Source organism: Polypterus senegalus, chromosome 2, assembly GCF_016835505.1.
Source record: "Polypterus senegalus isolate Bchr_013 chromosome 2, ASM1683550v1, whole genome shotgun sequence".
Taxonomy (NCBI): domain Eukaryota; kingdom Metazoa; phylum Chordata; class Cladistia; order Polypteriformes; family Polypteridae; genus Polypterus; species Polypterus senegalus.
In genome coordinates, this window is record NC_053155.1 from 299,273,031 (window position 1) to 299,300,628 (window position 27,598).

The window sequence follows — 27,598 nt, forward strand, 5'->3', positions numbered from 1 at the left end:
CGTCCGTCCTGGTTCTGTTGGGAGCCACGGGTCGAGGGCATGGAAGCCCTACCCTGTAGGGGCCCGTGGTCACCGCCAGGCGGCGCTCCGATGCCGGTTTATCCCGTACGGTCCGCGGCTGGGGCTGGAGCCCGGCCGGGACGCCTTGGAGGACAAGAGGAGGGCGAGTGCCTCCTCCAGACAGAGTGGGGCGTCCGTCCTGGTTGGGCAGGGGCCTCGGGTACAGGGCATGGAAGCCCAGCCCTGCAGGGACCCGTGGCCACCGCCAGGCGGCGCCCCAGTGCCTAATTATCCCGGGAACCGGCACTTCCGCCACACCAGGAAGTGCCGGGGGGAAGACTTTATGTGGCGCCCGGAGAGCTGCCAGGAGGACAGTCGACACTTCCGCCACGCTGGGGCGTGGCCAAGGAGCGGATACTGGGAACACCTGGGGCTCATCCGGGAGCGTTATATAAGGGGCCGCCTCCCTCCAGTGAGGGGTGGAAGTCGGGAGGAAGCAGACTGAACTGGAGAGAGAGGACGGGAGGCGGCCAGGAAGGCACAAGAGACTGTGGGCCTGGACTTGGGGAGATCGGTGCGAGAAGGCACTGGGGCTGCACGTGAGCACAAACTTTGTAAATAATATTGTAAATAAATGGTGTGTGGTGACAATATGAGGTCCGTCTGTCTGTGCCGGGGCCAGCGTTCACAACAGTATATATACAGTATATTATATATATACACTCATCTAAAGGATTATTAGGAACACCATACTAATACGGTGTTTGACCCCCTTTCGCCTTCAGAACTGCCTTAATTCTACGTGGCATTGATTCAACAAGGTGCTGAAAGCATTCTTTAGAAATGTTGGCCCATATTGATAGGAGAGCATCTTGCAGTTGATGGGGATTTGTGGGATGCACATCCAGGGCATGAAGCTCCCGTTCCACCACATCCCAAAGGTGCTTTATTGGGTTGAGATCTGGTGACTGTGGGGGCCATTTTAGTACAGTGAACTCATTGTCATGTTCAAGAAACCAGTTTGAAATGATTCGAGCTTTGTAACATGGTGCATTATCCTGCTGGAAGTAGCCATCAGAGGATGGGTACATGGTGGTCATGAAGGGATGGACATGGTCAGAAACAATGCTCAGGTAGCCCGTGGCATTTAAACGATGCCCAATTGGCACTAAGGGGCCTAAAGTGTGCCAAGAAAACACTCCCCACACCATTACACCACCACCACCAGCCTGCACAGTGGTAACAAGGCATGATGGATCCATGTTCTCATTCTGTTTCAGCCAAATTCTGACTCTACCATTTGAATGTCTCAACAGAAATCAAGACTCATCAGACCAGGCAACATTGTCCAATTTTGGTGAGCTCATGCAAATTGTAGCCTATTTTTCCTATTGGTAGTGGAGATGAGTGGTACCCGGTGGGGTCTTCTGCTGTTGTAGCCCATCCGCCTCAAGGTTGTGCGTGTTGTGGCTTCACAAATGCTTTGCTAGATACCTCGGTTGTAACGAGTGGTTATTTCAGTCAAAGTTGCTCTTCTATCAGCTTGAATCAGTCGGCCCATTCTCCACTGACCTCTAGCATCAACAAGGCATTTTCGCCCACAGGACTGCCGCATACTGGATGTTTTCCCTTTTCACACCATTCTTTATAAACCCTAGAAATGGTTGTACGTGAAAATCCCAGTAACTGAGCAGACTGTGAAATACTCAGACCGGCCCGTCTGGCACCAACAACCATGCCACGCTCAGAATTGCTTAAATCACCTTTCTTTCCCATTCTGACATTCAGTTTGGAGTTCAGGAGATTGTCTTGACCAGGACCACACCCCTAAATGCATTGAAGCAACTGCCATGTGATTGGTTGATTAGATAATTGCATTAATGAGAAATTGAACAGGTGTTCCTAATAATCCTTTAGGTGAGTGTATAGTAAGGGAAACAGATAACAGCAATAAAGAGTTGGGGTACTAGCCTAGTCACCCCATATATAGTAACTGGTTGTGAAAAAATAAACAAATTACACACAATTATTGCAGAACTAAATTGTCACAAGGAGGCAGTACTTTCAGTTTTTCAATCATTCAGCCTGCAGAGGGAAGAAGAGAAAAGGGTATTAGAACACAGCGCCAACCCCTGGAGCTGTGGTAGAATTACAGTCACTAGAGCCCTTCAGCTGTCTCCTGTGTCAAAAAGAATGTGGATTTTCTCCAGATGCTCTAGTTTCCACCCACAGTCCAAACATATACAGGTTAGGTGGGCTAGCAATGCAATATTGGTCCTGATATGTGTGTTCACCCTGTGATAGGCTGCCCCCCCCTATCCAGGGATTGTTTATTACTTGCACCTTACATTTGCAAGGATAGGCTCCCGCAACCCTGCTCTGCATAATTAGGATTGAAAAATGGATGGATGGATAATTAATACAAAAGCACAGATTTTAACATTCAACTTATTATAATGAACACATTATAATATTAATATGTAAGATTACTCTGCACTACTGTGCCCATTAGCAGTTTTTAATTTCGCTGCATACCTACAGCAGGTGAAGTTCAGCTCTGCGTTCCTCCAAAAGTGCTGCAGTATTCTTTCATATATTTGCTGCCCTGTCCCATTTTGCTGCCTCAAGTGTCAAAAACAAGGAACATAAAATCTGACTGATCTGGATTACATTTCATGCTTTCTATCACATTTTGCTGCTTCAGGGTAATGGGAAATGTGTTGGGTCAGGAAACAAAATAGAAATCTAAAGAAAGAGGGCACATTTGGAAATAATACTGATAAAAGACAACTTTAAAATGATTTTTGGGAACTATAATTTTAATGTTACCTTCTTGAAGTGTGGCAGCACTGAGAGACTGTATGTGTTTGATTTTGGAATAACAGTTCTGTTAGTTGACCAGTGTATAGTCAGAGACATAAGAAACTGCTACTTTTCACATCATTCCGCGCAGTAAACTGAAGTAGCAGATTTTGATATCTCTCACCTTTGCCCAAATTGCATTCCATATTTGTCTTTATGGACATGCATCAGTTTCTTACAAAACAGCTTGGACAAGTTGCTTAAATTCCATTAATTTTAAATACATTTTTTTTATTATCTAATTTTGAAGTACAAGAAACAAACATTAATAATAAAAAAAATTACAGTGTACACCAAGGAAGCCTTACGGTGTCATGAATTCTCGGCTCTGAAGCGCACGGGTGTTCGCGCATGCGCGTGCTTTGTGTTTCTACCCGGAGCGTATAGACAGTCGTACCAAGGAGCGTCCAGTTTGAGTTATCAATCATGGCTTTGTGTTTCTACCCGGAGCGCATAGACAGTCGGACCAAAGGGCGTCCTGTTTGAGTTGTCAGTCATGGCTGACACCAAAGTTGATGTTACTGTAGAGGCTTCGAATGGAAATAAAAATGCTGGCAACAGTGGCGCCAGTCAGCAGCAGAATCCGCTTTCAAGGAAACTGAATAAAATACTTGAAACGCGTCTCGACAATGACAAGGTGGGGAAGGAATTATTGACTTATTTTGTAGGCTCACCTGACGGATAATTAAACTGACATACCGGTATTTACTTTTTATCGTGATTTGTGTGTCTTCAGCACGTCCAAAAGTTTCTTAACCATTCATGTTTGCGGAATTGTTTTTAAAAGTGCCATGAGTCTTAATGAGATTTTGTGACTGACGAAGAATATTGATTACTATTCGTGTGATGAATGACATTACTTTTCATTGATCATTTATGATTGGCATCAGTCTTCAGGATGCACGAACTGAATTGCTATAAAATCTGACTGACACTGATTACGTAACACCCGATAAAGTTTATGGAGCCGAGATGTTGTGTCTTTAACTGCCTGGAATTGACCATAATTTAATTTAAGTTAACTCGTTCCTGTTTATAAAATGTAATATTTATGATCCTTACTAAAAAACAAAAAAAACTTTTCCACCCTGCAATATAGGAAATAACGCTGTGAACGCCGGGAAAATCAATTCACAACCTTCATGGTACCTAAGACGAGGTTTGTTAGTGAAGCCTTGCCGCTAAATATCTTAGTGATGATATTTGGTTTTTAGCATGGGATTAGCGTTAACCTGTTTTCATCCTGTTGTACGAAAACGTGGTCCTCTATGTCAGTGGTTCCCAAACTCAGTCCTGGAGACCCCCGTGGCTGTATGTTTTCGTTCCAACCAACCCTGACTTAATTAACTGAGCTGTTGTCTCCCATCTTCTGTGTTTTGGAGACAATGTAGAAATGACAATTACAAAGTTTGGTAATATATATTTTTATTATAATTAAAATGTACTAATCACTTTTAATGGAGCAATGTATTTCTTTCTCAGTTTTTAACAATAATTCATCTTGGTTTTGATTGTGCTTGCCAGGTGCTCTGGTTTAATTCAATATTTACTAATTATTGGGTCTGACACTAAAGTAGTTGCAGCCTTTAGCGATTTGGTGTTGTTTGCCTGCTCTGCTTGTTTTTAATTGTCATTATTAAGATACACTGAAGAGAGAAAACTGCAAAGAAAAAGGGCAAGGTAATAGGAAACCAACAAAAGAGAGTTAAGCATTTAAAGCTGCTTCAAACAAAATCATACTCCTGTGCTTTTCTGAGTACTGAATAAGAGAAGATAAAAAAATAACCAACTAATTAAATATCAATTATTATCAATTGTTATCCGTGATTATGAATCTGGTTGGCATAAAAACTTACAACCTTAGAAGGTCCCCAGAACCGAGTTTGAGAATCAGCGTGGCGTGGCTTCTTTTGCAGGTTTTTTTTGGGGACTCGTGTTATATCTCCACCACAAGCAAGAGAAAAACCTTTATCATTTTTTACATTTTTTTTTTTTTTTAACAAAACAAGAATACATAAAATTTGAGTTTTAATTACTTTTGAATCGTTACTTCTGTCACAAAGTTTCAAATGTCTTTAAGTATAACATGGAAAGTGGTCTGGCGCCCGGTCCAGGGTTTATGTCCTGCCTTGTACCCTGAGTTTGCTGGGTTTGGCTCCAGCAGACCCCCGTGACCCTGTAGTTATGATATAGCGGGTTGGATAATGGATGGATGGAAAGTGTCAGCGCAGAGTGAATGGAGAAGCGCTATCTGGGTTGAGTGGCGGGGTTATAAAAAATTTGTACTTTTTTTAAAAATTCCTTTCATTTTTCACTTGTAGAAAATATTTGCACTATTTGGAATAACAAGACCTTTTGCTTAAAATATGTATTTGTAGTACTTTATTTTTTGTTACGCAAAACCAAGCACTAGTACTGCAACAGCAGTAATAAGTGAAGTAGCATGGGAGACACAGACACATCAGCATAAAACTAAATGATAAACTAGACTGAATGCATTATTAAATATGGATTTAATTCAAAGTCAGAATAAGTCTCCTCTGGATATGCTTGTGCAGGTGGAAATTCAATGGGATTCGTTTATAGACTGTTGCTGCTGGTTAAATGGATGTACTATATAACCTAAGTAAGTATTTTTATGCATACATTGTAGTGTTTTTACCAGGGGCTAATATTATTAGTTGACAGGGGCTCCTAATTCTTGAACATGCTATATACAGTTGCACATGAGTAACATTCTTGCAGTAGATCAGTTTCTGCCTACTGAATGATGTTGCTTTTTGTTGCTGGTCTTTGCAAAACAGAATTATAAGTTGATGTCATTCACTTAATGACAGGGAGTCTCAAGATCAGACAGCCAAGAGAATAACTTTTCATGTAGTATTGAGATTGAAAACGTGAGAAAAGTAAGGATTGTGCAGAATAGAATGGGTGGAACAAAATAATATTGTGAACTATATGCACAGTGTCCACCCCCTTTCTGTTCCAGGAATGGAGGACCCTGTAACTAAGCTTCGTCAGGGTTTAAACTGAGCAAGGGATGCTGTTGCTCCCGGCTTATCTGTGGAAGCCACTTTCTCCTCTATTTCTTTCCCTCTACAATTTTGGGTCTGCTAAAGCATCACCTATGCTTATTACCACCATGCATGGCACCCCCACTGGAGCTTTATAGTGTGCCTGCTAACCACAGTTTCCTTGAGCTTTGCTGAATATTCCTTCTTATTCTCAGCTCACACTGCATGCTAAACATGACCCCGCCTCTTTTTCCCTCTCCAAGACACTTCCCCTTCTTCATTCGTCCATCTCCCCTATTGGTCAGTGCTGATGTGTGTGTACTCTGCCCAGGCGTTCATTTGCAATAACGAGGAAGCCCAATCTCAGTGCTGCTTCAAGCATATTTACAGTGCATTAGTATAGCCAGTCCTACAGTATTATTATCAACAAATAAACACTTGTGAGCTAATTTTCTTTTTTCTATAAAATCACCAAATTTCAGTCAAATCAGTCAAACCATTTTTTTGATTTTTGGGTACTTAGAGTTTTTGTTTTTTTTGTGCTGTTTTTAACTTGAAATAATGAGTATCGAAATGTCTTTCCTTTTCGGATAAATACTGTCCAAGATGTATTATCCTGCCAAATTTCAGTTATACTTCAGATATGGTGTTTTTGTTGATGCGTGAATGAGTGAAATTTGCATTTTATATATACACAAATCTTCATCAAAACTTGGCAAAATTAATCTGTTGTTTACTTCCATCCACAAATTTATTGATGACTAGCTAATACCCGCGCTTCGCAGCGGAGAAGTAGTGTGTTAAAGAAGCAATGAAAAAGAAAAGGAAACATTCTGAAAATAACGTAACATGATTGTCAATGTAATTGTTTTGTCACTGTTGTGAGTGATGAGTGTTGCTGTCATATATATATATATATATATACATATATATATACATATATATATATATATATATATATATATACATATATATATATATATATATATATATATATATATATATATATATATATATATATATATATATATATATATATATATATATATATATATACACACACAACTATTTCGTATCAGTGCAATACGCTGCTTGTTAAAACGGATGACTCCCGCTCTTACGTGCAAGTCTGCGTGGATATTATGAACTATCGTATTTGTTCAAGTTCTATTTAAATTTTAAATAGAAGGAAATTTTATTTAGTCGACAGAAATATCTTTGGTAGGAATGGTAAAAACAGACAGGAATATTATTCGTGAATAAATCAACTCAAACCTTAAACAACATAATATTTTGCTCTCCATAAAAATATATCCTGTCTAAATTATACAAGTTAGAAATAAAGTAAACGTTAAAAGAACAAACATTCAAATTTCTTTACTCTTATGTAATTTTAAATAAAAAATAAACTTAGATTTTAAATATCCCAAAAGATTTTGCTCTCCATAAAAATATATCCTGTCAAAATTATACAAATTCAAATATGAACATGCTGCATAACAAAACCTGGAAATATAAATAAAATGTGTTCCTTTCAGCAATAACAAATCAAATCATTCAGTTGTCTTTGCTCATATGTCATTTTAGAGCTGGACGCCTGGCATCTTTTTTTGGCCACAAGTTCGTTTCTGTTTGGTGTGAGGTTCTGTGTTGTGGAGATTCTCAGGATGGATTGCAGGTGCTCATCAGTGAGGCGACTCCTGTGTGCTGTTTTGTTAGTCTTTATCACTGAGAAGAGCTTCTCACACAGATATGTGCTACCAAACATGCACAAGGTTCGAGCCGCATGTAGACGGACTTTTTTTGTTCTTCAAAGTCACCAAAGCGCCGTGCAAACTCAGTGCGCTCAGTTTATCAGCAAAGTGCGTATTTGGGAACACCGTAGTGACGACTTGGTTTAACATTACTTGGCAACAGGGAAAGTGGGGCAAATTGCACTGGTGCATTTGTGTCTCCCATAAAAGCAGCTTCACTTGAAATCACTTTGTGATTGTGCATGGGTTAAAACGTCCGCTGAAGTGTCAGATTCTTATTTAATTATTCTGCTTTCTGTATCTTCTGCATTGCATTCAGGTTACCCTGATGTTTTGTCTCATAGTGACGTCTTAGATTAAATTCTGTAATTACAGCCACATTAGCTCCACAAATGAGACTCACGGGTTCAGTAAACATATACTCAGCCTCCCATCAGTTTTTAAAGGCTCTATTTTCAGAATCAACTTTTCTCTTCAGCATTGTGTGAGCTAGCTTCGCAATAACTTGCAGCATCATAAGCTACACTTGATTAACGCGGTAAGTGTTCGGCAAGGCAGCTGAAGCGCTGCATTATGGGATCTGTAGTTTATTGTGTTACCAGCGCTTCATATACCCGGGCCATTAATAACAATAATAATACAGTATTTAAAATGATCTCGCGGGCCGGATGTGGCCCGCGGCCCTTGTGTTTGACACATATGGACTAAATAGAACTTGAAAAGATATATTTTTTCAAATGTGATCGCGCAATTCAGATAGAGTTGACAGCACTACAGCCTGCATGCCTCAATAAGTCATCCTCCCCTCGCTCTTACTTTTTTACCGTTCATCTAATGAATACACTGAGCATGGCTTTACCAAAACAATCATTGATGGCGAATAAAGTATCCATTATTCGAGTATGTAGATCGGGATATATATATATATATATATATATATATATATATATATATATATATATATATATATATATATATATATATATATATATATATATATATATATATATATATATATATATATATATATATATATATATATATATATATATATATATATATATATATATATATATATCGATCGGAGAAGTAGTAGTGTTAAAAAAGCTAGAAAAATTAAAGGGAACATTTTAAAAATAACGTAACAGGACTGTCAATATACAGTATTTGTTTTGTGAGTGTTACTGAGTGTTGCTGTCATCAAGGATTTGATTATCATTATTTCTTTCAATCAGGTTCGTATTTGTAGGATGTGTTGTGTTCAAGTTACATTCCGTGTTTGTCAATCGTTGTAAAGATAACAGGTTTCATTCATCGATTCGTTTCTTACTGCATCAATAAACAGCTCGTCTTCTTCTTTATCTGAGACCTGACACACTGCATGCACGGGTTTTTTACACTGTCTTCCTTTAGCGGGACATTGACTTTTTCCAACGTGTGCTTTGTTTCCGCAGTAGTTGGATTTATGAATATGCTTGTATGTATCAGACGCTTCATATTTTTGCTGCCTTTTCAATTGTGTAATTCGGTTTTGTTCAGCTCTTTGGAACTGTTGCTTTTATCTGTGCACTGCGTCAGTTCACGTGAGCCACTCGGTGTACATGCATCGAAGGTTCCCAGCTGTGCTGGTGCCATCTCGCGCTATGTCCATGGCTGTATTTAATGTTACCTTAGTCCTGGCACTTTAAACGTTCTCTCCAAGTTTCGCTGAGTTTGTGTCAAACACCACCCTGACCATCTCATCTTCCTCTCCATAAGCACAGTCCTTCACCCGTGAATATTTAGTGGGAGTTTGCTATTGGATTGCCGCTGACGGACGGCCTTATATGGGCAGGCACTAAATTAAAAACGCCAGCGGCAGCCTGTCTATGAAATTAATTTAAAGTGTAGGTTTACATCGTGCTTTGTTTCCGAAGTAGCAGAACTCATGAATATGGTTGTATATGTCACTCGCTCGCTTCTTATTGTTTCGCTGCCTTCTCAATTATATAATGCATGTTTTCTTCAGCGCTTTTTTGAGGTCTTCCTGGTTTTCTATGTACCGCGTGATTACGGGAGGCGTGATGATGTCACACGAAACTCCGCCCCCATGGCGTTGAAGCTCATCTCCATTACAGTAAATGGAGAAAAACCGCTTCCAGTTATGACCATTACGCGTAGAATTTTGATATAAAACCTGCCCAACTTTTGTAAGGAAGCTGTAAGGAATGAACCTGCCAAATTTCAGCCTTCCACCCACACTGGAAGTTGGAGAATTAGTAGTGAGTGAGTCAGTGAGTGAGTGAGGGAGGAAGGGCTTTGCCTTTTATTAGTATAGATGCTCCTTTTCCTTCTGTCTTCCAAAAAGTCTTTATTGTTGGCTTCTTATTATAAAAACTAACTGAGGTTGCTCATTGAATGGTTGATGATATTACATTCTCTGCGCAAGCTGGAATGCTCAGTAAGGACAATTCATAGGTCAGTGTTTAAAGTGCATCATTTTTTTGTACATATTGGTTTATTTCAGAGACCTAAAATATTTTTGTTTGTTTATGGTTGATGCATCTTCTTTTGTAAGATTATGATTTCGCTGTAACTGTAGGCTATTGATGGGGCTGTCAAGTACAGATCCACCTTTATATGTAGCATGTGGCAGCATATAGGCATACCATTCCAGTTTGGTCTCCTTAGCTGAATTTTTGCCAAATGTCATGTTTGCATCCGCCTACAACCACACTGACACTTGTGCAGAATCTACACAAATGATGTATGCACCTGAAATAGTCACTGGACCTGTGTCAGAGTAGCACTAGTGATTAATATATTTCTTTAAGTTGTTATTGCTCCACATTACTGAACAGCTGTCATGGTCCCTAGACACCACCTGTCTTGTTAAGAAGACTCAAGAGTCTAGGGTATGTCAATTTGTCATTCTGGACCCTTACTCAGTTTTACAGTAGAGTGTATGCTGATTACCTGCATCACAATCTGGAATGGCAGCTGTATTGTGGCAGACCATAAGATCCTACTGCAGGTAGTTCAAAATAACCCAGTTCATTATTGGAGCCAGGCTTCTATCCATACAGGACATGTATGACAACAATTTGCAGAAGGTGCTCTCCATCACCTCAGACTAGAGTAACAAACTATCAAAAATGCCATGCACATGCTTCTAAATATATACAGTGTGTATCCATCCATACATCCATTTTCCAGCCCGCTGAATCCGAACACAGGATCACGGGGGTCTGCTGGAACCAATCCCAGCCAACACAGGGCACAAGGCAGGAACCAATCCCGGGCAGGGTGCTAACCCACTGCAGGACATACACAAACACACCCACACACCAAGCCCGATTTAGAATCGCCAATCCACCTAACCTGCTTGTCTTTGGACTATGGGAGGAAACCAGAGCGCCCGGGGGAAACCCACGCAGACACGGGGAGAAACTCCACGCAGAGAGGACCCGGGAAGTGAACCTGGGTCTCCTAACTGCGAGGCAGCAGCGCTACCACTGCGCCGCCATGCCGCCCTACAGTGTGCGTGTGTGTGTGCGTATATATTAATATATAATAATCTTAAATGTAAATTTATATATGTATATATTTAAATATGTGTGATTATTTCTTAAATACTTAGGAGTGCTTTTAAAATGAATTTGGGTTTTTAAAGACAAAAGAGTTCTAGTTAATACTGCAACTAAACTGACATAACTGTCAATGCACATATGGCATAGGGGAGCAAATGAGACATGGCCTTCAATTGAACGTATGTTGATGGATGGCATATGACAGGACAGACTTTTTTCCAATGGCAATCTCTGGATGAGTCCAGAGACATAAGTAATAGAAAATGTCTGATAACTTGTGTGACATGCCTTGGAAAATATTCTGAAATAATGGATTAGACAGCTGAAACCATTTTTCCTTTAGTGTTATTAATCAGCTAATGTTTTTTAATGTAGAAATGCAAACATAAATCTCTCGGCAGTAAACATCAGAAACTTGACAAAGTGACTTTTTATAAAGGTAGATTTAAAGAGTTGTTGTGAATGAAATTATATAGAATAATTTAAATGTATGTTTGTTCATGTGAACCTAATACAGTATTTTAATGTTAGAATTTTGAATTTGATGATATTTATTAAGCATTTGTTTATAAACTACCTGAAGTATCGAGCATTGCCTGGGAGTACATATATTTATTGGGGTAAGGCAAGAAAACAAATATTTGTGTTTTTTAAATATTGATCCCTTTATCATTGCTGGCTGAAATGCAGGTGTACTATCTGTCTTCTATACTACCTCTCTGTAGCTTTAAATTATTAGCATACTCATCATCATATCTCTTATGATACTTCTTGTCCCTTTTCAAAAAAAAATGATTTTGTTATTGAAGATCTTTTATCTATAATCACATCCATTGATCATGCTTACTCATTGCAAGACTTTGTAAATATAAACAGAGAGTGATAATAGGAGCATGGACAGTAATGTTGGAGTATTTGGAATCACGCTAAGGGTTCCTTCAAGACACATGTAAACTGATTCTTACTGCTGCTGACCTGAAGACACACCAGAACCAGCTGCCCATGTGAGAAACACCTGGATGTCCAATCATTCATTACTTATTATCAGATGCACCATTTAGCTGAGATAGCATGGTTTTGGTTTTGGTTTTGTGCTCTTTTACAACACCGTTTCTTGATGGAACTTTTGAAAGGCATTGAAGTTTAGATTTTAAGTTTCTAAAACAGTAATATGCATGCAAAATGTTATTAACCTTGACGTCTGTAGTACTAGGGTGTTGTATCATGTTAGCCATTATAGATGTAGTGAGTTGTTGGGGTTAGACATGTTGCCTGAAAGTTTGCATATTGTAATCTTTCTAGTTAGCTAATAAAAGGTGTAATTTTGGTTAACTTCTAATTAACTTTGAATATATTTTTAAGTGATGCATTTTTTTGCTCCTGTACAACCTCCATTCCCAAGGAAAATGTTGAAATGCCATGTAACCTAAGTTGAACTAACCGCTACAAACTGCAACTGCAAACAAACAGAAACGGACAGGCAACTTGCTTTCTCGGGATGGAACCGAGGTCCTTACTGTGAAAAGCTAAAAATTCCATAAGACGGATAGAAGGCTTTATAAACTGTTCATATAGACTACTTCCATCCATCCATCCTTTTCCGCTTATCCGAGGTTGGGTCGCGGGGGCAGCAGCTTGTTCAAGGATGCCCAGACTTCCCTCTCCCCGGCCACTTCTTCTAGCTCTTCCGGGGTAATCCCGAGGCGTTCCCAGGGCAGCCGGGAGACATAGTCCCTCCAGCATGTCCTGGGTCTTCCCCGGGGCCTCCTCCCGGTTGGACGTGCCCGGAACATCTCGCCAGGGAGGCGTCCAGGAGGTATCCTGGTCAGATGCCTGAGCCTCCTCATCTGAGCTTCTCACCCTATCTTTAAGGGAAAGCCCAGACACCCTGCGGAGGAAACTCATTTCAGCCGCTTGTATTCACGATCTTGTTCTTTCGGTCACTACTCATAGCCCATGACCATAGGTGAGTGTAGGAACGTAGATCGACTGGTAAATTGAGAGCTTGCCTTACGGCTCGGCTCCTTTTTCACCACGACAGACTGATGCAGAGCCCGCAGCACTGCGGATGCCGCACCGATCTGCCTGCCTGTCGATCTCATGCTCCTTTCTTCCCTCACTCGTGAACAAGACCCCGAGATACTTGAACTCCTCCACTTGGGGCAGGATCTCGCTCCCAACCCTAAGGGGGAATTCCACCCTTTTCCGGCTGAGGACCATGGTCTTGGATTTGGAGGTGCTGATTCCACTACCAGCCGCTTCACACTCAGCTGCGAACTGATTCAGAGAGAGCTGAAGATCACGGCCTGATGTAGCAAACAGGACAACATCATCTGTAAAAGGCAGTGACCCAATCCTGAGTCCACCAAACCGGACCCCCTCAACACCCTGACTGTGCCTAGAAATTCTGTCCATAAAAGTTATGAATAGATTTGGTGACAAAGGGCAGCCCTGGCGGAGTCCAGCTCTCACTGGAAATGGGTTCGACTTACTGTCGGCAATGCGGACCAAGCTCTGACACCAGTTGTACAGGGACAGAACCGCTCTTATCAGGGCGTCCGGTACCCCATACTCCTGGAGCACCCCCCACAGGATTCCCCGAGGGACACGGTCGAACGCCTTTTCCAAATTCTCAAAACACTTGTAGACTGGTTGGGAAAACTCCCATGCACCCTCCAGGACCCTGCTAAGGGTGTAGAGCTGGTACACTGTTCCGTGACCAGGACGAAAACCACACTGTTTCTCCAGAATCTGAGGATCGACTATCCGACGGACCCTCCTCTCCAGAACCCCCAAATAGACTTTTCCAGGGAGGCTGAGGAGTGTGATCCCTCTGTAGTTGGAACACACCCTCCGGTCCCTTTTCTCAAAGAGGGGGGCCACCACCCTGGTCTGCCAATCCAGAGGCACTGTCCACTATGTCCATGCAATGTTGCAAAGACGTGTCAACCAAGACAGTCCTACAACATCCAGAGCCTTGAGGAACTCCAGGCATATCTCATCCACCCCCGGGGCTCTGCCACCAACGAATTTTTTAACCACCTCGGTGATCTCAGTCCTAGAGCTGGGGTAGCCCACCTCCGAGTCCCCAGGCTCTGCTTCCTCATTGGAAGGCATGTTAGTGGGATTGAGGAGGTCTTCGAAGTACTCCCTCCACCGACCCACAACGTCCCAAATCAAGGTCAGCAGCGCACCATCCCCACCATATACAGTGTTGACACTGCACTGTTTCTCCCTCCTGAGACGCATGGACCAGAATCTCCTCGAAGCTGTCCGAAAGTCATTCTCCATGGCCTCCCCAAACTCCTCCCATGCCTGAGTTTTTGCCTCAGCAACCACCGAAGCCGCATTCCGCTTGGCCTGTCAGTACCGATTAGCTGCCTCCAGAGTCCCACAGGACAAAAGGGTCTGGTAGGACTCCTTCTTCAGCTTGACGGCATCCCTCACCGCCGGTGTCCACAAACGGGTTCGGGGATTGCCGCCATGACAGGCACCGACCACCTTATGGCCACAGCCCCGGTCAACCGCCTCAACAATAGAGGCACGGAACATGGCCCATTCGGACTCAATGTCCCCCATTTCCCTTGGGACATGGTCGAAGTTCTGCCGGAGGTGTGAGTTGAAGCTAATTCTAACAGGGGACTCTGCCAGACGTTCCCAGCAGACCTTCACAGCACGTTTGGGCCTACCAGGCCTGACTGGCATCCTTCCCACCATCGAAGCCTACTCACAACCAGGTGGTGATCAGTTGACAGCTTCACCCCTCTCTTCACCCGAGTGTCCAAGACATGTGGCTGCAAGTCCAATGACACAACCACAAAGTCGATCATTGAACTGAGGCCTAGGGTGTCCAGGTGCCAAGTGCACATATGAACACCCCTATGCTTGAACATGGTGTTCGTTATGGACAGAAGTCCAATAACAAAACACTGCTTGGGTTCAGATCGAGGGGGCTATTCCTCCCAATCACGTCCTTCCAGGTCTCGCTGTCATTGCCCATGTGAGCATTGAAGTCTCCCAGCAGTACGAGGGAGTCCCCAGAAGGTATACCCTCTAGCACCCCCTCCAGAGACTCCAAAAAGGGTGGGTACTCCAAACTGCCATTAGGCGCATATGCACAAATAGTTAGGATCCATCCCCCCACCCGAAGGCGGAGGGAGGCTACCCTCTCGTCCACCAGGGTAAACCCCAATGAACAGGCTCCAAGTTGGGGGGCAATAAGTATGCCCACACCCGCTCAGTGCCTCTCACCGGGGGCAACTCCAGAGTGGTAGAGAGTCTAGCCCCTCTCAAGGAGATTGGTTCCAGAGTCCAAGCTGTGCGTCGAGGTGAGCCCGACTATATCTAGCAGGAACCTCTCGACCTCATGCACTAGCTCAGGCTCCCTTCAGTGAGGTGACATTCCACGTCCCAAGAGCCAGCTTCTGTAGCCGAGACTCGGACTGCCAAGATCCCCGCCTTTGGCCACCAACCAACTCACACTGCACCCGACCTCCTTGGCCCCTCCTACAGGTGGTGAGCCCATGGGAAGGGGGACCTACATTGTCTCTTCGGGCTGTGCCCAGCCGAGCCCCATGGATGCAGGCCCGGCCACCAGGCGTTCGCCATCGAGCCCCACCTCCAGGCCTGGATCCAGACGGGGGCTCCGGTGACCTGCGTCCGGACGAGAGAAAGAGTCATTCAAGGTTTTTTTTCTTCATAGGAGGTTTGGTTGAACCGCTCTTTGTCTCATCTCTCACCTAGGGCCAGTTTGCCTTGGTTGACCCTACCAGGGGCATAAAGCCCTGGACAACAGAGCTCCTAGGATCATTGAGACATGTAAACCCCTCCACCACGATAAGGTGGCGGTTCGAGAAGGAGCATATAGACTACTTGAAAATTAATATAAATGGATGAATTCAATATATAACCATAGTAAGTGTTCTATGACCATCCCGTTTTTAGCAAAAAGTACATGAATTAAGAAGCAGTGTGAGCATACTATAGTCTATGACTATAGTCTACCAAAGAATTTACATACACACGGTAAAGTACCTGTTAAATCTAATTTAGAAGTGAATATTGAATTATTTAAGGTTCTTATTATAGAATTTCTGTGTGGTCCCACTGATAGGTACAGTATGCAAATATGGATACAGGCATTTGTCTCTACTCACTTTAATTTTTCCTTTAGTCAGTCGATCATTATATTGCTTTCACAGGAAGTGCCTTGTCAAACATTGTACACATCAGTCTATGGGTTCTTCTCTAGGCTTCGTGTAGTAAGTGTTTGGAAGTGCGGACATGGATGGATTGTTTGGTCTTTGCCAGTGCAGTACTACCAGGACAAGGTCTAGTAACTCGACTGAGGGGGGTTTATAATGAATGGGTGGGAATTATTTTTATTATTATTTTTTTGCAGTTTTTACTAGATATATTTCTTTTTTATGCACTATTTGTTAATTTTTCTTTAGCAGGCTGTGACGGTTCATGCTATACATTCACAAATTATTAAACCTTCTTAGTCCACTTCAGGGTTCCACTCTTGAGCAGGAATTGCAGTGGTGGGCGATCTCATACCTCTCAATGATTACAGGCTTCCTTCCTTCTTATTTTTCAGAGCATTTTATCCATTTGAGGGGTCAGGTTTTATTCATACAGTATGTTTGGTTACTTTTTGAAATTCCAAAATATGCTTATTGTTTTTGCGATTTCCATAGTGAAAATCTCTGTTCATTTTTATGAAGACACTTACTTGTCAATACTTGATTAGCTACAAATTAAGGAATAACCAACCAATCATATACAAATTAAGATATCCAACAAATAACTTACTCGTAAGATATACTGTAGTTTCCACATGTGAGTATTTTACAAATAAATAAGAGGAAAAACATTTATACATAAGTAATGCTAGTCTAATGTACTGCACCAATTGATTTTTTTCAGGAAGGTAAAAGAAATGTTTATGACATTTTCAAGCATGGAATTTATGTTTGCATCAGTGTGTACTCGAAACATTAGCTGTTGTTAGCACTTACTTAAAAGTGACATTTAATGCGTGAATCAAGTTATTTAAACTTTCAAATGTCCAAAACTAATGATTCATTCATTTTCAAAAAGGAAAAAGAAATATACCTTTAACATTATGTGTTGACCTTGTAGCATAAATCTTTTCTTTCTTTTAGTTTCTTACAGAATTTGTAAAACTGAGTGATTTTGGAAGGTTTTGTTTGCATATACAGGCTGCTTCAAGTCCTCATTCCATTTTAATGAGATTACGATTTATGCTTTCAGTTGCCCATTCTGCATCACTCTATTTTTTTTTCTTTTTGAACTATTCTTTTCTGAGTTTGCTTGGGTTTTGGGTCGTTGTCTTTTTGCATGGTAAATTTACAGTTCAGCTGTTTGACAGATGGCTTGACATTCCCCGCAGTACTCTTTGGTACAATAAACCATGAATTCTAAAGATGACGACCTGGACAGATTCTGAAGCAGAAAATCATCCTCAAACCATAATTGGTTTCTTACAGCACTTTACAGTTGGTATGAGATTCTTTTGGTCAAAGTCTATTTTTGATTCTCACCAAAACATGATGTCTGGCATTTCAGAAAAATGGCTCTACCTTCATCTCATTCATCTAGAGTCCATTGTTCCAAAGCCCTGTTCTTTAGTTAAGTATTGTCTGGCACTCATCAATTATGCTTCTGTATCCTTTTTTGAGAGTAGATCCTTCTTTCTTCTTTCCTGACCTTGCGGGGCTAAATTGTGCAGGTTTTTTAGATTGTCGACTTTGACATTGACAAAGGCTACAAATGCCTGTAAATCCTTTTATATTATCATATAGTTATCCTGAAGTTCTTGGAGACTTCAGGCACATCTTTTTGTCAGTTCTAGGGTTGAATTTGGTAGGATGACTTGACATGGATAGATTGCCAGTGGTTTGAAATTACCTTTATTTTGTAGCTGGCCTTTTAGACAGTTGTGTGATTGTCTACTACAGATGCTCTCATCAGGCTTTTTTAAGCCAATGTGACAGATTCCATTTCTTACAATTGTTGATTGTCTTTTTTTAAAATTAAAACAAAATTTAGACCAACGCCTATCATTGATGTCATTTTTATTAACAAAATTAAATATTGTGTGCTAATTATTAACTGACCTAATATACTTTTTTTTGTCTACTATAATACTCACTTAAACAGTTTATTTATTTATTTTTTTTAATTTTTATTAATTTTATTACAATCCATACAAAGCAATCAAGATTTTACAAAAAGAAAAATTAAGTTAAGAACAGATCGATCCCCACCCCTGAGAGAGAGAGCAAGCCAAATAACGTTAAATTTAAGGCTTGTAAACATACCTAATTAAAAAAAAAAAAAAAATTGTCTGTGCTTTATGAACTTATTTTAAAATATTACTGATTAGATCCTGCCATGTTTTGAAAAAGGTCTGTACAGATCCTCTAACTGAGTATTTGATTTTTTCCAATTTCAAATAATATAACACATCGGTTTCCCACTGACTTAAAAGAGGAGAGTTTGGATTCTTCCAGTTTATCAGAATGAGTCTGCGTGCCAAGAGTGTAGTGAATGCAATCACAATTTGTTTGTCCTTCTCCACTTTAAGCCCTCTGGAAGAACCCCAAACACAGCTGTTAATGGGTTAGGAGGGATTGTGAGTCCAAGGCTGTCTGACAGGTGATTAAAAATTTTTGTCCAGAATAATGTTAATTTGGTGCAGGCCCAGAACATGTGACCTGTTGAGGCTGGGACTTGGTTGCAACGTTCGCAGGTTGGATCATGCCCTGGAAACATTTTGGAGAGTTTTAGTCGAGACAGATGTGCTCGATATGTAATTTTGAGTTGTATTATTTTATGCTTTGCGCATATGGAGCTTGAGTGAATTCTCTGCACTGCTACTTTCCACTCCTTTTCTGATATATTAATTGAGAGATCTTTTTCCCAGTGTACTCTTGGATCTTTGAAAGGGAGGGATTGTAAAAGGATTTTATATATTGTAGAGATGGAGTCTAACTCCTTGAAATTGAGCAATAATTTTTCCAGCATGGTTGAGGGTGCAAGATGAGGAAAATCTGGAGGGTTCTGTTTAACAAAGTTCCTGATTTGAAGATAGTGAAAGAAATGTGTAGCTGGAATGTTAAATTTGGAATGTAATTTTTCATAGGATGCAAAGACGTTGTCTATATAAAGATCTCTAAGCAAGTTAATTCCAAATTTTTTCCAGATATTAAAAACTGCATATGTTTGTGAAGGTTGAAAGGGGTGGTTTTCTTGCAGAGGTGCCACAGATAGAAGCTTCTCCGTCTTAAAATGCTTTCTACATTGGTTCCAGATTCTAAGTGAGTGGAGCACAATTGGGTTATTAGTGTATTGCCGATAACGTGTTTTTATTGGAGCACAGAGCAAGGAATACAAAGAAGTACTACAAGATTTTACTTCTATTGCGGTCCAAGCCTGTGTATGTTCTTCTATTTGTGTCCAGGTTCTTATTGCCTGTATATTTGCTGCCCAGTAATAAAACTGGAAGTTAGGTAGAGCCATGCCGCCTTCTGCCTTTTGTCTTTGTAGGGTCGCTCTTTTGATGCGTGGATGTTTTGAGTTCCAAATAAATGAGGTTATTGTTGAATCTAATTGCTTAAAGAATGATTTATTAATGTATATTCGGATGTTTTGAAATAAAAAAGGAGCTTAGGAAGAATTTTCATCTTAACAGTGTTAATTCTTCCAGCTAGTGTGAGATGAAGGGTTGACCATCTATGCAAGTCTTGTTTAATTTTTCCATGCAGACTGCGAAATTTTGTTGATAAAGAGCTTTATGTTTACTTGTGATGTTTACCCCGAGGTATTTAAACTGTTCTGCAATGATAAAAGGTAGGGTGTCTAATCTAATATTATATGCTTGAGAATTCACTGGAAAGAGTACACTTTTATTCAGATTAATTCTGAGACCAGAGATCTTTTGAAATTCTGTGAGTGCTGCTAAGACTGCAGGCACAGAATTTTCTGGGTCCGATATATACAGTACAGTACCATATCATCTGCATATAAGGAGATTTTCTGTTCCAGTCCTTCTCTGATAATCCCCTTTATCTGATCAGTATTTCGACAATGTATTGCCAGTGGTTCAATGGCAATCGCAAACAGCAGTGGTGACAAGGGGCATCCTTGTCTTGTGCCACGTTTTAGTTTAAAGTAGTCTGAGCAAATGTTGTTGATGCAAACTGAAGCTTCTGGGTTAGTATATAGTAATTTAATCCATGCACAAATGTTCGGGCCAAACCCAAACTTCTCCAATGTAGTAAAAAGGTATTTCCATTCAATCATGTCGGATGCTTTTTCTGCATCCAATGATAATAATATTTCTGGGGTGTTTGGTTTAGTTGGTGAGTATATTACTCACTTAAACAGTTTAAAGAAATACAGTATAGACACAGATCATTTGCCCATAATACATATATATGGGAATAAAAACAAACTAAAACAAAATGAAAAGTTTTTCTTAATCATGCTCCATGATTGTAATAAAATAAAATGTTCAGTAAGGTTTATAACAGTACAATAATCCACCACAACAAGAAGGAGGCAAGAAACACTTATTGAACTATTCCGCTAACAGGCTTTGCTTAGCTAAGTACTGTGGGAATATACGAATCACTGCATTTTTGAAGACAGTCTTTTCCTCCTCTTATCCAAAATGTGTCCTCCTGTGCTGAACAGATGCTTGCTGTCCACAAGAAGTGCAAACGTAGACCTGTGCCGCTTTTGCCAGTGCAGGAAAACAACTTTTATTGTTCCTGCAGAAATCCAGTGGCTATGATTTTCTTGGGATGAGAAGTTTATGGGGTAGAGATTAATCTATAATGCTGTTGAGTCCATTCTTTTTATATTTATTGACAACTTCTTTGTGCGTCGCATGCAAAGGTGCTGTTTGTACTACAGTTGGTGAGGGCTGAGTTTCTTTTAATCACTCTGTTGTTTTGTGCATATCTTTGTGATCAAGATGCTCTTGCTAAACTGTTTACCTAACTGATTTGCAGTTATTGGTGAAATATCTATTCATGTACCTTGGTTTATTTTGTCAAGGGGGGAAAAATGCTTTCCAGTGTCAGTGACAGTCAATCACTTTATCCTTTTTCCCTAGTCTATCAACTCATTAATTTTAAATACTAATAATTGAGACTTTAGTTAAAATATCGAATGCATATCTTATTAATTACTAGCAAAATACCCGCGCTTCGCAGCGGCGAAGTACTGCATTCAAATTTTTATTAAGAAGAAAATTTTACCTTTTTAAACTGAGGGAAAATATGCCAATAATTATTTGTTAAGGATCTCTTTGTATACCATGTTGTCAGTTCGGCCCTCCGGTTGTAACATGACCAAGCTGTGCGCTGAGCTTACTCTTGAGCATGCAACTTACAGTTGGCCATGTGAACAGTAATCTTGTCTCAAATCTCACAGCTTGGATTGCTGCTGTCATAATCGGTTTGAGTTTCATGGTTTGTTTCAATTACGACAGTATTTGCAGGATTTGTTGTGTTGAAGTAACATTCGGCATCTGTCAAGCATTGTAAGCACACAACCGGTATCATCGATAAAATCACATCCAGCTTTTGAGAGTTTAAACATTCATAAACATTAAAGTGTCCACTACTGAAATCGTCACCTGTCAATCTAAGATGTTTAAGAGGCATTGGCGGTTGTCCAAAGGTGTAAAATATTTGGCCATTTTGGTACACTTGAAAGCGACAACCGAACAATTCAACGGCAGCCATCAACTCACATGCAGAATCATAGGTGAAGGGCTTAAGCATTTCACTCTTCTAGTGCTCCTGTGTAGTATAATCATCTCCTGTACCGTCATCAGTCCACACCTTGAACCTGTCCCAGTCATTCAATACATAAGACACAATGTTCCTCCGGATATCAAGAGTGAGCCTGATATGGCCGAGCAATATGTAACAAAGAGAATGGAAAAGGTAGGTGCCATCTCCGGGCATGGAAACCACTCGGTAAGTAAAAGTTCTTTGATCGATGGTGATCACCTCGATAGACATGTTAATGGGGGTTGGAATGATAAAGGAAATGGGTACCTGAGCAATGTAAAGTAAGTCTAAAATACCTATACAATAACTATAATTGTAATAAACAAACAATAAAACAGCAGAGAAGCCGTGGATTAAACAGAAAGGCTGTAGTTATCAGTAGGGAGACGTGAATCCCATGGCGAAGCAAGGAAGGGAATGTAGAGACCGGAGCGACGGACGATCTTATATAGGCAGGCAGCCAACAACGTGGTAGGCGTTGGGATGGGGGACCCAACGCCACCTCACACGGTGACCGAACTGTAGGCTATGGACATATATATGTACGTAAGTAGGATTCAGTTAACGTTGGGAACCCGTGTACCAAATTTCTTGAAGATGGACCCATATGTAACAAAGACTGTTGAAAGTACAATATGGCGGCCGACAGTGGCATCATACCACCGAAATAAGTACGTACATTGGTTTCGGTTAGTGCAGGGAAGCCGCCTATCAAATTTCGAGAAGATCAGGCCATAAATAAGAAAGTTCAACATGGCGGACGTTGTTGACCGTTATGACCATTACGCGTAGAATTTCAAAATGAAACCTGCTTAACTTTTGTAAGTAAGCTGTAAGGAATGAGCCTGCCAAATTTTAGCCTTCTACCTACACGGGAAGTTGGAGAATTAGTGACGTTGGAAAGTTCAATATGGCGACAGACAGTGGTGTCATACGAACGGAATAAGTACGTACATCGGTTTCCGTTAAAAGTTTAATATGGCGGCCGACAGTGGCATCATACCACCGAAATAAGTATGTACATTGGTTTCGGTTAGCGCAAGGAAGCCGCCTGCCAAATTTCGTGAAGATGGGGCCATGAATAAGAAAGTTCAACATGGCGGACGTTGTTGACCGTTATCGACCGTTATGACCGTTACGTGTAGAATTTCAAAATGAAACCTGCTTTACTTTTGTATGTAAGCTGTAAGGAATAAGCCTGCCAAATTTCAGCTTTCTACCTACATGGGAAGTTGGAGAATTAGTGATGAGGTCGGATTACATCAGAGATCAGTTCTGAGCCCTTTCTTATTTGCAGGTGATGGACAGGTTGACAGACAAGATTAGACCGGAGTGCCCGTGGACTATGATGTTTTCTGATGACATTGTGATCTGTAGTGATAGTAGGGAGCAGGTTGAGTAAACCCCGGAGAGGTGGCGATATGCTCTAGAAAGGAGAGGAATGAAGGTCAGTAGGAACAAGACAGAATACATGTGTGTAAATGAGAGGGAGGTCAGTGGAATGGTGAGGATGCAAGGAGTAGAGTTGGTGAAGGTGGATGAGTTTAAATACATGGGATCAACAGTGAAGTAGTGCTGGGCGGTATACCGGTTCATACCGAAAACTGTTGTTTATTTTTTTTATGATATGGATTTTTCTTATACCGCAACACCGGTTTAAATTACGAAGTTCGGAACGTGGCGCAGCAGGAAACTGTTCAGGTGGGGATCTTTTTCACTGCTACACCGCTAAACACAGATTTGTTGCACTTGGGCTCTTTTTCACTGCTACACCACCAAATAGTGGGCGGTAGCATAGGTATGCCTCGCGGTGAAAATGGACAGAGAGCATTCCGAAACTGAACTAAAAGTAAAGTTGAACATGATGAAGAGAAGAACTTTTGCCGAAAAAAAGGAGTCGTGTTTGTCGCCTGGAGATAACTTTAGTTTTAAAAGGTCAGATGTGTAAATACTGTTTCTATACTGCTGGATAATACTGCAAGCCAAGTTGTACTTGTTTTATTTGTTTTCAATACAGTGTAATTCTATCTTATCTATCTATCGTACCTGGGTACTGTGTAATAGTGTGACGACATGTTGACTTTATTCTCATAATTTGTCATTAAAGTAGACCATTGTAAACTAAACTTCATCGTAAAATGAATATTTAATTTACTAGATTTTCTCAAACCCCGTCATAAGTCATATAGCACATTAAATGCTTTGTGTTAAGTGATTCTTAAACTGACTTCTTCTTGCACTAAGAGGAGGCGCCGGCAGCGATCGCCGCACAGAATACATTCACTTCATGATCTTCCTGCTCTCTGAACATTTAGAATGCTAAGATAAATACTTAATATAATTTTTATGGTGAAATGCATTAAAGCATGCATTAATCATATGGTAGCACGGCGGGGTGCCTGCCTTGCATTTGCTTGTTTTTCTGGTGGGTTTACTCGGCGTGCTTCAGTTTCCTTTCAAAGTCATGTAGGATGTGGGGTTTTGTTGTGCTATATTAACCCTGCTAGTTTGTTTTGCTTGTATTCATCCTGCGATGTGCTGGCGACTCGTTCAGAGATGGGAGCAACTCTGAATGGATGGCATAATTAAACATGCATAATGAAGATATTTTTTAAAGTTCTGAACGCTCCGTGGGCTAAGTTTATAACTAATTTTAATTTCACAAAGACCTTTATCGTGTCGTGATTGGTTATGTGGTGAAAGAAAAAGAAAGGAAAAAGGAACTGAGGTTTTGGTACGTCAGATAGAGACAGCATGCATGCAATAAAGAGAGCCCGCTCAGAAGAACATTCATTGAATTCTGTGTTTGTGTCACCGACCAGCAGATCAGAAACCCAACATTTGCACAATATTTTAGTTAAGCCTGTGCGATAGCTATTCATACATCCAGTTTTTTGGAGCCTCGTCACACCTGCCATAAAGTTCTCTACACTGAACATACACCTGGGGACCCCTTACTGCGAGGGAGCAGCACTACCGTCTCACTACCGTGCATATGTAATACCTGCTTTAATGTATTTCATCATGAAAATGATATCAAGTATTTACCTTAGCATTCTAAATTTTCAGAAAGCAGGAATATCATGAAGTGAATGGATTCTGTATGGTGATTACTGTCTTCTCTTAGTGCGGAGGAAGTCAGTTTGAGAAGCGTAGTGATTAACCACTGGGTCGGGGAACGTAACACAAAGCATTTAATGTGCTGCATTAATTTATGATGGGGTAAATTAAGTAATTGATTAAACACTGATTTTAGGAAGAAGTTTAGTTTACGACATTCTACTTTAATTATGAAGTAAACTATGAGAATAAAGTGGAAATGTCGACTTTAATCTTGGCATAAACGGCGAGAATAAATTGGAAATGTTGACTTTGTTCTCGACATATAGTTTGTTTTTTTTCTTCCCAGTATAGCTTAGCTTGAAGCAAGGTCCATATTAATGCAGTTTGCCTAAATGATGGTTCAGTTGGTAAAGATGTCATCACAAAGTTGCACTTGTTTTATTTTATTTTAATTTGGTGAATACTGTGTAATGCACCTGGGCTTGAAGTCTTGAAGTAATAGTGCAACTATCAGTAATAATACTATTATTTATTTTATTGTTATTATTTATTAGTTCAAATAGTATGCAGTTTAACGATGATAAAGTTGTTTAAAAAATCACTTTAACGTGTCAGTATACAGAGATTGGTAACATTAACAGAAAGTGTAGTTGGTTTACAAAAATTATTTACTATTTATTCCTTTTCTAAGACATATTCGGTGCAGTACAATTTTTGCCAAACACTTCTGGATATTTTACTAAGTCTAAATGCCTCTTTGTATGGTTGAAAATATGTTGTCAAAATTATAGTTTGTTTTTGCAAAATTTGTTCAATAGAAAGGTACTATATTTTGACTGCATCTGTCATGCAATGTGATACCGTCTCCATTAGTGCCACCCTCTTGAAAACTATCACTTTATGGGGCAATGCAAAACTGTATTAATACTTGTGTGCACATTAAAATGTTTTTTTTTGTACAATGTACAATACAATAATTCTTAGCCGTAATTAGTAGTAATTGCAGTGGATAATGTGGTTAACATTCACTCGTGCATGGGGAAAAAAATAACGTCGAATACCGTGAAGCCGGGATTATTTAGAAAAATATCGTGATATAGAATTTTGGTCATACCGCCCACCCCTACAGTGAAGAGTAACATGGATTGTGGAAGAGAGTACAGGCAGGGTGGAATGGGTGGAGAAGAGTGTCAGGAGTGATTTGTGACAGATGGGTATCAGCAAGAGTAAAAGGGAAGGTCTACAGAACGGTAGTGAGACCAGCTATGTTTTATGGGTTGGAGACGGTGGCACTGACCAGAAAGCAGGAGACATTGCTGGAAGTGGCAGAGTTAAAGATGTTAAGATTTGCATTGGGTATGACGAGGATGGATAGGATTATAAATAAGTACATTAGAGGGTCGGTTCAAAGCTTGCACTGGTTTGGACATGTACGAAGGAGAGATGCTGGGTATATTGGGAAAAGGATGTTAAGGATAGAGTTGGCGGAAAAGAGGAAGACCTTAGAGAAGGTTTATGGATGTGGTGAGAGAGGACATGTAGGTGATGGGTGTAACAGAACAAGATGCAGAGGACAGAAATGTATGAAAGAAGATCATCCGCTGTGGCAACCCTAACAGGAGCAGCTGAAAGAACAAGAAGATAGATCTGAGTGTCATCCACATGAAAATGATGACCTAGTCAAAAACTACAAATAATATCTCCAAGGGGAAGCTTGTAGACACAGAGTGCAAAGGACAGAGCCTTGAAGAACTCCTTGTGTGACTGGTGCTGAGCTGGATCTGCTGTTGCCAACACTAATAAACTCATGAATGTCAGTTAGTTAGAACGTGAACCACTGGAGGGCAAGTGCCAAAGATAACCAGCATGTTCTCCATTCTGGACTGCAGAACAACAATCTTGACAGTATCGAATGCGGCACTGAGGTTTAACAGAATTAGTTTACCATTATGCTCAAAGTCAGTGGTCATAAAGAAATAATTAGTTACCCAAAGTAGAGCAGTTTCACAACTGTGCTGTGGTCTGAAGCCAGACTGGAAGGGTTCAATTAGTTTATTGCAAGTGTGAAAATTCCAGCCCGGATCACAGACAGACTCTGACACCAGTACCAAAGCACATGTGACTTTTATTTACAGTGTCCCCAACAGCCCAAACACACACTTTACTCTTTTTTGTCTTCTTTGTCTCTCACTTTCTCTTTTTTCTTTATTTCTCAGTCCTACTATCTCCTCCACTTATCCTCAGCAAGCTTCGTCTTTCTCCTCCCGACTCTGGCTCCTGAAGTAGTGTCTGCTGGCTCCTTATATGGGGCACCTGGAAGTGCTCCAATTGTTTGATTTGTTTCCGGCAGCACTTCCAGGTGTGGCGGAAGAGCTGCTCTCCAGTGCTCAGTAGTAATTGTAGCACCCCCTGGCGGTGCCCGCAGATACCGACAGGACTGTACCAAACTCCAACTCCCATGAAGCCCTGCGGGATTCTGAGGCACCGCTGCAACCCAAGGGGGC

General features: G+C 40.7%; 1 protein-coding gene across 1 annotated transcript in view; it reads left to right on the forward strand.

Moving 5' to 3' along the window:
• Positions 1-3,328: 3,328 nt before the first annotated feature.
• cog6 (component of oligomeric golgi complex 6) overlaps positions 3,329-27,598 on the forward strand; it is a 216,735-nt gene continuing 192,465 nt past the window's right edge. The window contains exon 1 of the mRNA XM_039745832.1: positions 3,329-3,499. Within this exon, the coding sequence (XP_039601766.1) occupies positions 3,359-3,499 (141 nt within the window). The 5' untranslated portion in view covers positions 3,329-3,358. The remainder of the gene's footprint in view (positions 3,500-27,598) is intronic.